This window comes from Choloepus didactylus, chromosome 2, assembly GCF_015220235.1.
Source record: "Choloepus didactylus isolate mChoDid1 chromosome 2, mChoDid1.pri, whole genome shotgun sequence".
Taxonomy (NCBI): Eukaryota; Metazoa; Chordata; class Mammalia; order Pilosa; family Megalonychidae; genus Choloepus; species Choloepus didactylus.
Genome location: NC_051308.1, coordinates 93763292 through 93780459, shown reverse-complemented (window position 1 = coordinate 93780459; position 17168 = coordinate 93763292). Strand labels below are relative to the sequence as shown.

At 37.3% G+C, this 17168-nt stretch overlaps 1 protein-coding gene across 1 annotated transcript in view; it reads left to right on the top strand.

The window, feature by feature from the left end:
* The first annotated feature begins 7603 nt into the window (after positions 1-7603).
* GORAB (golgin, RAB6 interacting) overlaps positions 7604-17168 on the top strand; it is a 31522-nt gene continuing 21957 nt past the window's right edge. Inside the window, exon 1 of the mRNA XM_037825372.1 lies at positions 7604-7726. Within this exon, the coding sequence (XP_037681300.1) occupies positions 7666-7726 (61 nt within the window). The 5' untranslated portion in view covers positions 7604-7665. The remainder of the gene's footprint in view (positions 7727-17168) is intronic.

Below are 17168 nucleotides of genomic sequence, written 5' to 3'. Positions count from 1 at the left end.
CTGGTGTGGCTCAAGGCCCCAAGCATACAAATGCTCTCTAATCAAACAGAATATTACAAAGGTGTAAAGGTTATCTCCCGGGAGCCAGTCAAGATCCAGTCTTTTCTAGAATGTACAAAGTCTGAGCACGCCAAGCCTATTGAGTAAACCCTTTACTGCACAATGAGAATAATATGAATAATATGACCAATGAGAATAATGTTGCCAATAAATTCAACAATGTAGATGAAATGGACAAATTCCTGCCAAAAGTCACTTAAAGAAAATTGAAAATCTTAATAGCCCTATATATGTTAAAGGAATCAAATTTGCACTTAAAAATCTTCCTAAACACACACACACACACACACACACACACATACACACACACACAACTCCAACTGACTTCACTGCTAAATTCTGTAAAATATATAAGGAAGACTTAATATCGTCATATAAAATTGTCCAGGAAGTTGAATAGAGAGGAGAGCAATTCCCAACATATTCTGTAAGACCAGCATTAACCTGATTGCCAAACCAGAAAAAGACAAAATGACTTTACAAAACAAAAACAAAAACAAAACAAAACTCAGACCAGTATCTTTTGTGAACACTGATGCAAAAATTCTAAACAAAATGTTAGGCAATTGGGGATAGCAATATATAAAAAGGCTAGTGCATCATGTCCATGTGAAGTTTTTTCCAGGAATGCAAAAATGGTTTAACATTGGCCAATCAGTCAATACAATTCGCCATATTAAACTGAAAAGAAAAATCATATCACTATCATATGATGCAGAAAAAGCATTTAACAAAATCCAATAGCCATTTCTGATAAAAGCTCTTAGCAAACTAGGAATAGAAAGGGATTTCATCAAACTGATAAAAGCAAAAAGCCTAAAGGTAACAACATACTTAATAGTGAAATACTTCATTCTTTTCTCCTAAGATTAGAAAAAGCACAGGATCTCTTGTATCACTTGTTTTACTCAACATTGTACTGTTGGAGTGAGCTGTGCAATAAGGGAAGAAAAAGAAATGAGTCATTCAGATTGGAAAGGAAGAAAACAGTCTTTTTATTCACAAACCACATGATACCTATGTAGAAAATCCAATGGATTCTACCAAAAAAAAAAAAAAAAAAGCCATCATAACTAATAAGCGTTTCTAACTGTTGAAAGATCAATAAACATAAGTCAATTTTATTTCTATGTACTAGACATAAAAAATTAAAACTGAAATTAAAAAAAAAACTATGTACAACTGCATCATATAATGAACTACTTAGGGATCTGACAGAAGACGTACAAGCCATATACTAAAAACTATAGAACATCACTTAGAGAAATAATATTTAAATCCTCAACAAAACAGAATGACATCCTCATTCTTCTCAATCTACTTTTATTTAATTATAACTATTTTTTATTAATTTTACTTATCAAAAAATTAAAAAAAAAAACATTTCCAGAGACAATAAAACAAAGGAACAGGAAAAACAAATATTCTGAAATAACTTTGTTTTTTTTTTTTTGTGGTAAGATACACATGACACACAGCTTCCCATTTTAATCACATTCACCTGAACAGTTTGGTGATATTAATTATATTCACAATATTGTACTACCATCATCACCATCCATTCCCAAAATGTTCATCACTCCAAACAGAAACTTTATAACAACAAAACAATAACTCCCCCATTCCCCACCCTCTATCCCATGGTAACCTGTAATCTATCTTCTGTCTCTATGTATTTGCTTATTCTTGATATTTCATTTACAATATTTGTCCTTTTGTGTCTGACTTATTTCACTCACCATAATGTTTTCAAGGTTCATTCCTGGTGTAACATGTGTCAGAACTTGCTTCATTTTCAATTCTTTGGGGTATATACCTAGATAAGGAATTGCTGTGTCTTATGGTAAATCTATGTATAACTGTTTTCCATAGTGGCTGCACCCTTTTACATTTCCACTAGCAATATCTAAGGGTTTCTATTTCTTTGCATCCTTATCTACACTTATTATTTTCCATTGTTTTTCAAAGAATAGAGATCCCAGTGTGAAATACTATCTCATTGTGGTTTTGATATGCATTTCCCCAATGACTAATGATGTTGAGCATCTTTTCATGTGTTTCTTGGCCATTTGCATATTTTTGGAGAAACATCTATTTAAATCCTTTGCTTACTTTTCAGTTGTCTTTTAATTATCCATTCTGCCAATCTCTGCCTTTTGATTGGAGAGTTTAATCCATTTACACTTAAGGTAATTACTGATAATGCAGGATTTACTTCTATCATTCTGCTTTTTGGTTTTTGTAAGTCTTATACATTTTTTTGTCCCTCATTTCTTCCATTACTGCCTACTTTTGTGTTTAGTTGATCTTCTGTAGTGAACCCTTTAGATTCCCTTCTCTTTTCCTTTTGTCTATTTTTTTTTTTTTTTTAGATATTTTCATTTTAGTTACCATCGGGCACAAATTTAACATTCTAAATCTATAACAATCTTGTTCGATAACAACTTAAGTTCAGTAGTATACACAAACTGTCCCTATAATCTTCTGTCCCCACACCTTCATGCTGATCTTGTCACAAACTACATCTTTATACATTGTGTGCCCAACAGCATTACTTTTCATGCATTTGTATTTTGCATTGTGTAAAAAGTAGCTTTACAGTGAAAAAATACAATAATACTGGCATTTATATTTACCTGTGTAATTAACTTTACTGATGATCTGTATTTCTTCATGTGGCTTTGATATATTCTCTAGTGCCCTTTCCTATCTGAAGACCTCCCTTTAGCATGTTTTGTAGGGAAGGTCTAGTGGTACCTAACTCCCTCTGCTTTGTTTATCTGGGAATGTGTGACTCTCTCCATTTCTGAAGGGCAGTTTGCCTATTAATTCTTGGTTGATAGTTTATTTTCTTTAGCGCTTTAAATATATCATCCCACTGCCTTCTTACCTCCATGGTTTCTGATGAGATATCAAGTTATTCTTATTGAGTTTATCTCTTGATGCTTTCAGGATTCTCTGTCTTTGGCATTTAGTAGTTTGATTAAAATGTGTCTGGGAGTGGATCTCTTAGTGTTCATCCTGTTTGGAGTTCTTTGAGCTTCTTGGATGTATATATTCATGTCTTTTGTTAAATCTGGGAGGTTTTCAGCCATTACTTTCTCAAATATTCTTTCTGACCCTTTCTTTCTTCTCCTTCTCAGATTCCCATAATAAATATATTTGGGTTTGATGGTATTATTAGGGGATAATTTCAATTGTCCCCTCTCCAAGTTCACTGATTCTTTCCTCTGCCTGCTCTAGTCTGCTATTGAACTCCCCTAGGAAATCTTTATTTCAGTTACTGTACCTTTCAGCTCCAGTATTTGTTTTGTTCCTTTTTAAAATTTCTCTTTTTTGAAATTCTAATTTTATTCATATACCATTTTTCTAATTTCCTTTAGTGCTTTGTCCATACTTTCCTTTAGTTCTTAGAAATCTTTTAATACATTTTTTTGTAAAGGCTTTGTCTGTATGTCCAATGTCGTCTTCTTTATTGGTTGTTTGTTGATTTATTTTGCTCCTTTGCATGGACAAACTTTTCCTGATTCTTTATATACAGTGTGACTTTTCTGGTTGAAATCTGGACATTTGAATATTCAAATGTGTCAACTCTGGAAATCAGATTCTCTCCCTTCCCCAGGGTTGCTGAATTCTTCTTTTCCTCTTCTTATTGTTGAAGGCTATAATAGTCTATTTGTCCAGTGAGAAATTTTTCCAAACAATTTATGTAAGGACTGTATCACTTGATATAAGTAGTTACTAAAGTCTCTGTTCCTTAAGTTTGTTTTCAGTTAGTGTTATGACAGAAGTTACCTTGAATCCCAGGAGCTAAAAAAAAAGAAAGAAAACACCTTTTCTGATCTTTGCAGATTGTCTCTGTACTTACGCTGTCCTTTAGTAGGGGCCTAAAGAATAACCTAAGGCAAAAGCAGAAGATCCTCTCAGGTCTTTTCTGAGCACACCCCTTGCCCTGAACATGTGTGCACAGCCTTATCAATTTCCCCCTATGCACTGATCATATACACCAAACTTCCTCCAGGAAATTCATGGCCTTTCCTACAGGTCCTGCGCATTGTTGTATGCCTCAAGTCATAATCTTTTGCCTCAGGCAGCTGTTGTTTCATTGTTTTCTTATAATATTTTCAGAGCCCTGCCAGCTGCTTCTTATATCCATGCTCTGGAACATGTGAGCCAACAAAAAGTGTCCTGGATCAGTACATCAGGTTGCCACCTGACAGGCTGATATAAACTTATATGAACCCCAATACTGTATGTGCATAAGGGTTACTCTGCTCCTTCTGGAGGCTGGGACCAGGGATTTACATTGGGAGCATGAGCTGTCAACACCACCAAGCTGGAGAGTGGGTTGGGGAAGGACCAGTGAAAGTACCTCTAGGTTTTCCTACTGTTTTTAAGTTATGTTCTGTTTTGCTTTGTTTTTTAATTTGCGCTTGCCCAGTTACTGTACCCTTATAGCTCTTTTCCATAGCTCTGAAAAAGTTGATTTTGCCAGTTTCTGCTGGATTTTTAATGCTGCTGTGGGGTACGGAACCTGGGAGTTTCTCAATCTACCATCTTGCTGACATCCTCCTAAACATATTTTTATGTTGTTTATTAACCAACGCATTCATAGCTGCAAGTACCCAAAAAATAATAAATGGGTTTAATGTTATTCACCATAACGGAAATTTGTACTAGAAAGGAATCTAAAAATACAGTAAATGCATAGATATTTCAAGTCAGTATTGGAGTCAGAGAGGTTTAGTCTTCAAATATTTCTTGAGTGCTTAAGAGGTGTCAAATATCTTGTTATATACTGGATGAATAAAAGATGCAATCCCTGATCTTAATATTGCTTAATACCTAATCAAGGGAAATAGAAAATAAACAAGTAAATAAATAAATTTGAAATTGCAATTAGTGCTACAAAAGCAAAAAAGAACACAGAAAAGGAAAAACAGGAGTGCTATTTGGATAGGATGGTCATAAAAAGACTAAGTGGACATGTAGGTCAAAACCTAGAGAATTAGAAGGAACCAGCCAGATAAGGAAAAGATCATTATAGACAAATGGACCATTTGGGAAAGCTCTAGGTAGGGTAGGAGGGTGTGGGGGACAGGGAGAGACTGGCCTAGCCTAAAACTCCAGAGAAAGCTAATTTGGCTGGAGTGTAGTGAGTATGGATTAAAGAGAGAGAGAGAGAGCCTAATGGTCACTAAGAGAGATAGGCAGAGGTCATATTATGCAGGATCAGTAGGAACTTGGATTTTATTCAAAGTATGATGGGAAACCACGTAAGTTTTAGACATGATTACATTTTTATTTTTAAAAGATTACACTATTATATTGTGGAGAGGCAAGTAAGCACACATGGTCCCCCTCTTGCCATAAATATATAGATTTTAAAATGCAGAATAATACATGTTTTTATTTTTTTAAAAAAATCACATATCTTAAAAGAAAGGAAAAGAGAAGCAGAAAGCAAATCTAAAGGGTACTCAACCTGAACATAAGCCCTGGGGCTAGTATTGCCACACACATTTGAAGACAAGATCGCTGAAATAAAGTTGAAAGCCTGGAAGGGATGGCCCATCTGATAAGAGGATTAGAGAACAACAGCCTATCACTCTAGGAAAGCAGTAAGGAAGTCTATCATCTGTAATAAAGTCAGACTTTTTTTTTAAGGCACCAACAAAAAATCGACACCTGAGGCCTGTATCTTATATGAGAGTGGCATCCAGATTTATACTACAAGTTGAAAAATTTACCTGAAAACTATTTTCAGGACAACTGATACTCCTAGGGCCCAGCAAAACCATTGTGTAGAGACTCACCCAACCCAGGTCACAGAGGCGTCCCACAGAAAAAACAACTTTTTTGAAGATACGCTCCCAATAAAATATTATCCATCATTTGAAAAAACCAGTCACCTTGAGGGAGAGCCAACAGAAACAATAAACGGATTTAAAACCTTACAAACTGTAAATTATCATTTTAAACAGATGGATTCTACTATTTAATATATCTCACCTACACTTAGGTTCTCATTCAGGGCCAACACAAAATCTTTTAAAATACCCTAATTTCCTCCTGTATTAAGATCATCTTTAATTCTTGAAATTCACCCATAGTAAGCTAAAGAAAGTTTATAAACATATATAATTCAATATGGGGCACACAAGGTGGTTCAACATTGTTATTAGTTGAGCTAGATGGTTGTTGGCTGTAAATTGGAAACTGAATTAACTACCAGCCTGCCACTGATCCCTACCTACTATTTCGGAGCTAGATATCTATACCTTTACTTTATTTAGCCTATGTTCAAAAATGGAATGAAATTTTCTCCACCAACCCTTTTGAAAGCATTTTAATTTTAAAATATGGAAAATGACTCCACGTTTTAAATGAAGCCTCTGTGACATTCCTGATTTTCAGAAATCACTTTAGGTTTAAAAGCGCAAAGGTTACACGGGCGAGTACAAACATTCTTCACCTTCTGATCACCTATCTAAATCCGAAAATTCATTTCGACTCTTCTCTGTGTAGTATTTTAGTTTTCGGTCTACTTCTTTATTTCAATATATAAAAACATGGACATACCAAAGCCGAAAGGGGTTTTTAAATACAAGCCAAAATAATATTTTTAAAAAAATAAGTGAAGACATGAGAAATGGGATAAACGATCTCTTTTAAATCATCTTCGCAAACCTTTTTAAAATGGAAGCCCAGAGAGGTTAAGTGTTCAAAGCAAACCAGAACTCTGAATTTCAAACAAGGACTCCAAACTGGGGAATCTTAAGAAATGTTTTCCCATTCCCATAGCGCCGGCGTTTTACATAGTCTTCTCCAAACATAAAAACAGACGAAACTCAAGAAACCCCTTAGGAGAAAAGTTGCAGATTTGCAAGAATCATCCACAAAAGAAACATCAGAGAAACAACTCACAAAAGAAATCTGGGATACGCTATGGCCTGCTAGACCTGGCTATGCAGAGAAATATTGTTAAATGTGTCTGTTTCCTGTTCATTAACTAATCCCCAGCCTCTTAAGTATTTAAAAGCCAAAAATCTGGTGATTTTCTTGAGTCAATCTAAAAGCCGCCTCCAACGCAGTCTTCCAACCAAACACACGGCTTTGAAATTAACTCACACAAGCCACGGAGTTCAACCTCCACGGCGGCCAGATACAAAACTCCGCCACAGTGAATTTACAAAGGACCCCCCACCCCCACCCCCCGCCCAAGAGGCAATTACGCCTGCTCCTTTTCGCCACGAACTCGTAGCCACTTCCTAAGTGCCTGCTTATCTTCACCCTATCCCCATCGCCATTTACCCTATATCTCTTAAAGCGATTAACCAAACGAGAATGAGAAACTGGGAGAGAGAGCAGAGCCAGGTCGGAGGGTGGGTAGGAATATCTGCGTAGCCACGATTGCTTCAGGCAGTTTGTCCGGCACGGCAGGAGGCAGCCGGGCCCGCCAGACGGGACCTTGTATCCGGAGTTCGAAACCGCTGATTGGCTAGCCGGCAGCAGCCGGGAAAAACCCGGATGTGTCTGGGCAGTCGCGTTGGCAGTGTGGGCTCGGAGGTTTGGGCACTCTAGGGTTGCCGGTGGCGGGGGCGGATGGCGCGGGGTTGGGCTGGCTTCTCTGAGGAGGAGCTGAGGAGACTAAAGCAGACTAAAGGTAATGAGATGTGCCTACTTAGAGTTCAATTCTTGAGTCTATTAAGGGAAAGGAGTAGAGCTGGAGATTTTAGAAGGGAAGGGGGCGGGGAAGAGGGTGTGTGTTTGTGTTGGGAGAAGGAACTTAGGTGGGGATACAGGATTGAAGGGGCCCCAGAGATGAATGTACGTGGAACCACGGGGGAAGGAGCAGGCCCAGACAGCTAGGGTTTACCTGTAGGAACGGTTCAGGAATCCATTTCAGGGAATTGGCACTCTCTTGTGAAAGGAGTGGAACTTAAGAGAGGAAGTGAACCTATAGTGTCTCTTATAGGGAGCATTTCTGCACGGATCAGTTGTTGGACGGTTGGGGTCAGGGAAAGGGAAGGAGGAGGGGCACACACCATAGTAGAATTGTGATGAACTTATACAAGCAGATAATGATTGGGAAAGGGGAGTGCCCGGTATAAATAAACGCAAAAAATCGGTTTTAATAATACATCTGTAATATTACATACTCTGGTTGCTAGATGATTTTTGCAGTACTTTCCAACTCTGGGAGTCAACAAACTTAACAGTTCTTTGAGTGATGAGATGTAATACGAATGTACGTGTGTGTTACATATGTGTAAAGCCTCGACTTTGGGGTAAGCTAAAATTATTATTTGTGCCTCCCCTCTCCTGCTTCATGAAGTAATCATTGAATGGGCTTATACTATTTTGTTATCTTTTGATGAAGGAATTAAAGTTTGCTGATACATGGTGGGAAACTCTTAGTGATAAAAACTATGCTTTCCTTGCAGTTGGGATGCAATAGAAATCTTTATGGTGAGCCTGGTAGTGCACACCACTTCTGTTCACAGTTTTCACCACTTTTGGAACCATAATGTATTTTTAGTTCTTTCTCAGAGAATCCCTTTGACACTGTTTAAACAGGGACAGAAAAAATTTACTTTACTTTAAGTCAGAATACATTTTATGTTCCAGACTTTCACTGTCTTGGAAAGAATTTCTCTGGTGTGTTGTTTTGGTGTATAATCATGTTGATGAAAATGATGGTTATCCCTTTGGTTAAGGAAGATTATCTGTAGTATCCATATAATTTGTACACCTGGTCTAGGAGCTTTGATAGGGTTTGCTTTGAGAGAAAATTAAACCTTGCCATGCCTTTTATTAGAATTTGTGAGACAATTGGATGTTGCTCAGGTGGGCTGTGCTTTTTTAGCATAGATATGAGAATGATCTAGTAGTGCTGACCAATGAAAAAGGAAGTAAATTTGCAATATAGAGCAATGTAATTTATATATTGGGGAGTTTTTGACTGGTCTGAAGGCCCTTAAAAACATATCATAAAGGTTATACTACAGTTCATGGTTAATTAGCTGATTCTGTCTAACTTGATGTATGGACATCATTTTGCTCTGTATTTTCAACATTGCTCACTTGTTCAGGTGTACGCAAGTGCAGGTACCGTTGCTTCTGATCTGGCCCAAAGTTCCAGGTTATCAGTTTCTGCATAGGGATGTAAAAGTGAACAAGATATCATCCCTGCCTTCAAAGAATTTATAGTCTAGTGAGGAGACTAACCATTAAACAACCATAAAATAATGTGATAGTGGATGTTATACAATAGTTTATTACATAGCTGGGAGGAACCTCACTGTGCTGGAGGTTAGGGGCAGCTTGGGAAGATTTCACAGAGGGTATGTATTAACAGGGGAAAGGCAACTTAATGTAGAAGTCTAAGTTAAGCAATACATTGATTATGTAGAAGTGTATTTTGGAATATCCCTGCAGTTTGGAATAGAGAAAAGCTGGGAAGGACCTGAGCCTTAAGGCCCATGGATTGATAGCAAGACCTTAGAGTCTAGACACCACCTTGAGAACAGAGAATACATCTTAGCATCTTTGTAATAACAAAGTGTAATAACGTAATGATTGGCAGATCTCCCAGCTCTACCTCTAAGTCTTTTTGCCTCTGATTTCTCATTCGTAAGTGAGAAGAGTTGGAGCTTTACTTTATAAGGCCTGTTAAACTGTTCTCAAACCTTAAAAATGTAAGTAATTGAATAATCTAGGACGATGGTTGCCAGCAAAATTAAGTACAGGAATACTTTAGAGAAACTGATAGGTACATTGGGAAACATGGTCAAGAATGTTCGTAACAATGTTTTTTTATAATATTAGAAAGCTGGAAATGACCCAAGTATTCATTAACAAAAAAGTGGATAAATACATTGTGGTCTAATCATCCAGTGCACTAGTGGGAATATATGAACTATAGTTTCATGTATTAACATATACACATTTCATAAATATGATTATGAGAATAGCAAATTTCATAAGTATGATTATGAAATAGAAGAATATATAGTCTGAGGCCATTTATATAAGGGCAAAATCATATAAAACATATTCTTTTAGGGATATAGGAAAACTATAAAGAAAATCAAGAAAATGAAACACAAAATTCAGGGTGGTAGGCAGGCAGGAGAGTAAGATAAGGGAGGGTTGAATACATAGGGAATTTCAAAGATATTGGTAATTATGAAATCATGTTAAACCAAGTTAAACTGCAGTAACAGATAGCCCTAAAATAACAATGGTTTAAAATAACAAAAATTTATGTTGACTTTATGTTCGTGTGTAACATGGGTTGACAGGTGGCTCTGTTCCACAGTCACTCTACACCATCTTTAGGGGCTGAGTTCACCATGGCAGGAGAGGAAGATTGAGAATTGAGCATTGGCAAGTAAATGTTTCAACCAGTAAGTGACATGTCACATCTACTTAGATTTTATCAAATTAAAGCAAGTCATATTACTAAGGGAGCAGGAAGTATAATTCTCTTGTGTGTTCCAAAGAAGGGGTGAAGTATTTGTCCTTGAATAGTAATTATTTCTACTACAATCATGCTTTATTTCTTAAGCTGGATTATTTTCATTATTATTTTGTAATTCATATTTATATACACATATACATGCACATACACACATACATATATGTACTTGATGTATGATCTATTTCATAATGAAAAAAACTGCAAGTAAAAACATTGAGGGCAACCACAATTTCTAAAAGAAGTAGTCAGTTTTTTATTTATTCTTAATACTAATTCTTTGCTAGCTATGTCTTCTCCTAGTTTTTAACTTGTCTTTCTTTTAAAATACTTTAGTTTTTAGAACAGTTTTAAGTTTACAGAAAATCTGAGCAGATAGTCCAGAATTCCCATATACTCCCCACAGTTTCTCCAATTACTAATATCTTACATTAGTATTGTACATTTTTTACAATTAATGAACCAGTATTTATTTATTGTTATTAGCTGAAGTCCGTAGTTTATTCAGATTTCCTTAGTGTTTCCCTAGTGTTCTTTTTCTGTTCCAAGAGCCTATCTAGGATATTGCATTACATTTAGTTGTCATGTCTTCTTACAGTTTATTAGACTTTACATGTTTTTGATGACTTTAATAGTTTTGAGGCGTTCTAGTCAGGTATATTGTTGTATGCCCCTATATTAGAATTTCTCTGATGATTTTTCTCATGATTATACTGGGGTTAAGGGGAGGAAAACCACAGAAATAAGGTGCCATTTGTATCACATCATATCAGGAGTACTCCAGTATAAATTTTTAGCAGTAACAGAATTGTTAACCTCATGGGAAACAACTTTGTCAAATAGAGTACAGTACTTATGTGTAGTTCTTTTTGCTATTAGCCTTACAGACCCCATTCATTCATTCCAAAGTTATATAGGTCAGTACCTTTTCCCCCACCACATTCAGCGAGATTGCTTCATACATTTGTAATAGTTAGATTCTCTTGTCACAGTCTGCATTCTTTCCTGGGATCCTCCGACCTCCTAAAAGATTTTTTTTTTAATATGCATAACTAAGACTCACTCTGTGTTAAAAATTTCTATATGTTTATACAAAAGTGTAGTGTTGTATATCCACCATTACAGTATCATACAGAATAATAGCATCTTAAAAATCCCCTGTGGTTTTCTTATTCATTTCTTCTGTCTTCCCACAAACTCCTGGCAACCGCTGATACTTTTAGTGTCTCAATAGTTTTGCCTTTTACCGAGGGTCAGATAATTGGAATCATACAGTATGTAGTCTTTTCTGACCAACTTCTTTCACGTAGCAATTTACATTTAAGGTTCTTCCATGTTTTTGTGTAGCTTAATAGGTCCTTTCGTTTTTTCGTTGAATAATATTCCACTCTATAGATGTACCACAGTTGGTTTATCAGTTCACCTACGAAGGACATATAGGTTGCTTTCAGTTTGGGGCAACTGAAAATAAAGTTGTTATAAACATGTGTTTGTAGGGTTTTATGTGGATATGAGTTTTTTGTTTTTTGTTTTTTTTTGAAATAAATTCAAAGTTATAGGAAGAGTTGCAAAAACAATACAAACCCCATACACAGAACTCCAGCATACACTGACCCCCCTCCCCTGATACCCCAATTCACCAACTTTAACATGCTGTCACACTGCTATTTCTTTCCCTCCCTCCCTCCCTATCATCCATCTATTGCTCTGTCTTCTTAACATATAAGAGCTAGCTGCACACATCCTTGAACAAACATTATAATTCACATATACAATTCCCATGAACAAGAACATTCTTTTATGTAATCCCATTAAAAGCAGCTACGAAGTACAAGAGATTCAACATTGATACAAAACTTACATTCTATATTTCCTTTTTCTTTTTTCTTCCCCCCTTATGTCTCAACTGTGTCCCTTTGAGCCTCCTGTCCTCCATCCTCAGATCCCATCCAGGGTCATCCTTGGCATTCATTGTCATCTATTTAGGCTGTCTTTTTTTTTTTTTTTTTCTTCCTCAATTGTGGAAACATATACAGCCTAAATCTTCCCATTCCACCCTCTCCCTAGCATCCCATTAGTGGGATTAATCACATTTAGAATGTTGTAATGCTATCACCTTCCCACTATCCATTACTAGAAATTTCCCTTCACCTCAAACAGCAACCCTACACTCATTTATTAACTCCCCATTGCTCCTTCCCCCATTTCTCTTAACCTGTACTCTACTTTTCATCTCTGTGGTCGTATTCTCTAATAATTTCTTTGTGTTTACTGTGGGGCTTAAAATTAAACTCTTAAATCCATAACAATCTTGCTTTTCTTTGATACCAGCTTAACTTCAATAGGACACATAAACTATGTTCCTATACTCCTCCATTTCCCCACCTTTATATAGTTCTTGTCAAAAATTACGTATTTTACATTGAGTTCAAAACCACTGATTTGTCATTAGAGTCTGTGTATTTTAGATCATGTAGGAAGTAAATAGTGGAGTTACAATTCAAAAATTATTGACTTCTATTTGTATTCCATTGTGGTCAGAGAATGTGCTTTGAATATATTCATTTTTTTTTTTTTTTTAATTTATTGAGGCTTGTTTTATGTCCCAGAATATGGTCCCTTCTGGAGAAAGATCCGTGATCACTAGAGAAAAATGAGTGTCCTGGCGATTTGGGATGTAAAGTTCTATATATGTCTGTTGAAATTCTCTATATCTCTCTCTCCTTTCTTTGTTTCTCTGTTGGTAGGGCTCCCTTTAGAATCTGAAGTAGGGCAGGTCTTTTATTGGCAAACTCTCTCAGCATTTGTTTGTCTGCGAAAAACTTAAGCTCTCCCTCAAATTTGAAGGAGAGTTTTGCTGGATAAAGTATTCTTTGTTGGAAATTTTTCTCTCTCAGTATTTTTAATATGTCATGCCACTGCCTTCTCACCTCCATGGTGGTGGCTGAGTAGTCACAACTTAGTCTTATGTTGTTTCCTTTGTATGTAGTGAATTGCTTTTCCCTTGCTGCTTTCAGAACTTGCTCCTTCTCTTCAGTATTTGAGAGCCTGATCAGAATATGTCTCAGAGTGGGTTTATTTGGGTTTATTCTATTTGGAGTTTGCTGGGCATTTATGCTTTGTGTATTTATATTGTGTCGAAGGTTGGGGAAGTTTTCCCCAACAATTTCTTTGAATACTCTTTCTAGACCTTTACCCTTCTCTTCCCCTTCTGGGACACTAATGAGTCTTAAGTTTGGATGTTTTATTTTATCTATCGTATCCCTGAGATCCGTTTCGATTTTTTTTATTTTTTTCTCCATTCTTTCTTTTGTTCTTTCATTTTCTGTTCTGTGGACTTCTAGGACACTGAGTCATTGTTCAGCTTCCTCTCTTCTTGTATTATGAGTATCCAGAGTCTTTTTAATTTGACCAACAGTTTTTTTCATTTCCATAAGATCTTCTGTTTTTTTATTTATTCTTGCAGTGTCTTCTTTATGCTCTTCTAGGGTCCTCTTTATGTCCCTTATATCCTGTGCTATGGTCTTCTTCATGTCCTTTATATCCTTTGCCATGTTTTCGTTCCTCGATTGCAGTTCTTTGATTAATTGTGCCAAGTACTGTGTCTCTTCTGATATTTTGATTTGTGTGTTTGGGATTGGGTTCTCCATATCGTCTGGTTTTATCATATGCATTAAGATTTTCTGTTGTTTTTGGCCTCTTGGCATTTGCTTTGCTTGATAGGGTTCTTTCAAGTTGTAAAAAAAATACCCATCTAATTTTTCAGAAATACAAGTTAGTGGCGTACGCTTTCTCCAACTAACCAGCAGATGGCATCTGCGAGTCACCTATACCCCTCAAATCAGTTTGTCCTTGTGGTGTGTGGGGAAATGATTCTTGTGGGGTTCAGTTGGTGAACTTAGTTTGGGTGTGTTGCTGGAGACGTCTGCCCTGAATGTGGGGTGTGTGTCTGGGTGGCTAGGGAGGCAGGGCAGCTTTAATATTCAAACCCCCCAGGTGCTCCCAGAGATTCAAGGCTGCTGCAAGAGTCTAAGCCTTCATTTCAGTTCTGCCCCAGACCCTCTCTGTGGCTGACCCACAAACCACTGGCATTGACGTAGTATCCCTGGGTTTTCCGAGAGGGCCCCCCTTCTCACCTGTGCTCTTCCAGGACCTCTGCTGAGGGAAGGCTCTGCTACGTCACAAGTGCGTGCCATCCCTCAAGGGAAGCCCCGGGCCACCAGGCTGTGCAGGGGCCCTCTCAGCCTGATGCAAATATGGCTGAACGGGGCGTCTCAACCCCGCCCCCTCCTTGCACAGTTCTTCCTTCCCAGCTCCGGGACAACTGGCGTGGCTCTGGGCTGTGGGCACAGCCTGGGCAGGAGTGTCTCCAGCCCACTGGGGAGCCAGCTGCAAGCAGCGGGGTTTCTTTCTCCTTCCAGCTCTCCTCTCCGCTCCCCTGGCCCTGAGGGAATCTGCAGCGGGTTACCTCCACGCCAGACACCAAGAGGCCGGCTTAGCCCACTCCTGCTGTGCTTCACTGTGTGGTTCCCACTGTCGCAACTGCAGCCGCTCCTGGGTTTTTCCCTTTTTTTTTTTTTTTTTTTTTTTTTTTTTTGTTAAAGAACCAGTCTGTCTCCAAACGCCAACCCCCGGCTTCCCCACACCGCAGCACGGCCATGTGTCTTTCAGCCAGCTTACTCACTCGTTTCAGAATGCAGACTCCCGGTTTCACCAAGTGTACAGCCCCTGTGGTTCTAGCAGACCTTGTCCAGCTGGTGCATCGCTGAAACTGGTATTCTGGGTCACCTTCTGGTTTTTATCTAGTATTTTTCTCACAGGTGTTTTTTTGCCCTGTCTCACCTATCTGCCATCTTAGGTTCTCCCTGGATATGAGTTTTTAACTCAATCTTATAAATACCTAGAGCCATGATTGCTGGATCATAAGGTTTAGCTATGTTTAGCTTTGTAAGAACCTGATGCATTGCCTTCCAAAGTTGCTGTACCATTTCGCATTCCCATCAGCAATGGTGGAGAGTTCCTGTTTCTCCACAACCTCACCAGCAAATAGTAATACCAGTTTTTTAGATTTTAGCCACTGCATTCTGGTGTGTTGTGCTATCTCATTGTTTTAAATTGCAATTACCTATAAAACATGATGTTGAGAATCTTTTCATATGCGTATTTTCTATCTGCATATTTTTGTTGCAGTGTCTGTTCAGATCTTTTGCCCATTTTTAAATTGGGTTGTTTGTTTTCTTATTGTTGACTTTTAAGAGTCTTTGTATATTTTAGGTAAAAGTGCTTTATCAGATAGATGTTTTGCAGATATTTTCTCCCAGTCTGTGCCTTCTCTTGTCATTCTTTTAATATAGCTTGTTTTTTAACTTTATCTTTTTTTAAAACCGTTTTATTGAGTTATGTTCACATACCATACAGTCATCCACAGTATGCAATTAGTTGTTCACAGTATCATCATATAGTTGTGCATTCATCACAGTCATCCCTTGAACATATTCATTACTCCAAAAAAATAAAAATAAGAATAAAATAAAAGTTAAACTAAAGAAGAACATGCAAAACATCCTGTACTCTCATTCACTCATATTATTCAGGGTTTTCTCAATTACACATTCACACCATGTAAGCTACACAGTTATGCAATCATCTTCAAGAGTCAAGGCTACTGGGTTGCAGATCAACAGTTCAGGCATTTCCTTCTAGCTGTTCCAACACACTAAAATCTGAAAATGGATACCTATGTAGTGCATAAGAATGCCCTCCAGAGTGACCTCTCAACTCCATTTGAAATCTCTCAGCCACTGAAACTTTATTTTGTTTCTTTTCGCTTCCCCCTTTTGGTCAAGAAGATTTTTTCAATCCCATGATACTGGGTCCTGGCTCACCCCTGGGAGTCATATCCTGCCGGCATTGCCAGGGAGATTTACACCCCTGGGAGTCATGTCCAACATGGGGGTTGGGTAGTTAAATTTATCTTTTGGCAGACAAGGTATTTAATTTTAATATAGTCAAATTTGTCAGTCTTTTTTTTTTCATGGTCAGCATTTTTTGCATCTTAGAAATCAGGCTATTATAAGGTCTAAGGATATTCATCTTTATTCTCTATTAAGAGTTTTTTAAAAATAATTTTTATTATAAGATAAACAGATTCAGTGAACTGCATAAAGAAATGTGTTTCTACTAAGATGTTTAAAAAGTGTTGCTCTGACATTTAAGTCTTTATTTGGAAGGTAGGTTGTTTGTTTTTATATGGTGTGAGGTATGGACCCTGTTTCTTCTTTTCCAGTAAATAAATAATCATTGCTTTCCAAGATCCATTTGTTGAATAAGTCCACCTTTTGCTGGTGATCTGTCAAGCAACCTCTGTCATATACCAGTGTTTCATTTGTGTATGAATCTGTCTCCATGCTCCCTATTCTATTTCATTGATCAGTTTGTCTATTCCTGCACCAATTCCACACTGTCTTAAAGCTTCATAATAATTCCTGCTATCTAGTAGTGTACTCCCTTTTTTTGCTCCTTTTCTTTAGACGTTTTCTTGCTAGTCTTTCATAAAATGTTTTGAATAATTTTTCCTAATTTCTTGGAAATCCCAGTTGGAATTTTGGTTGGGATTGCATTATAT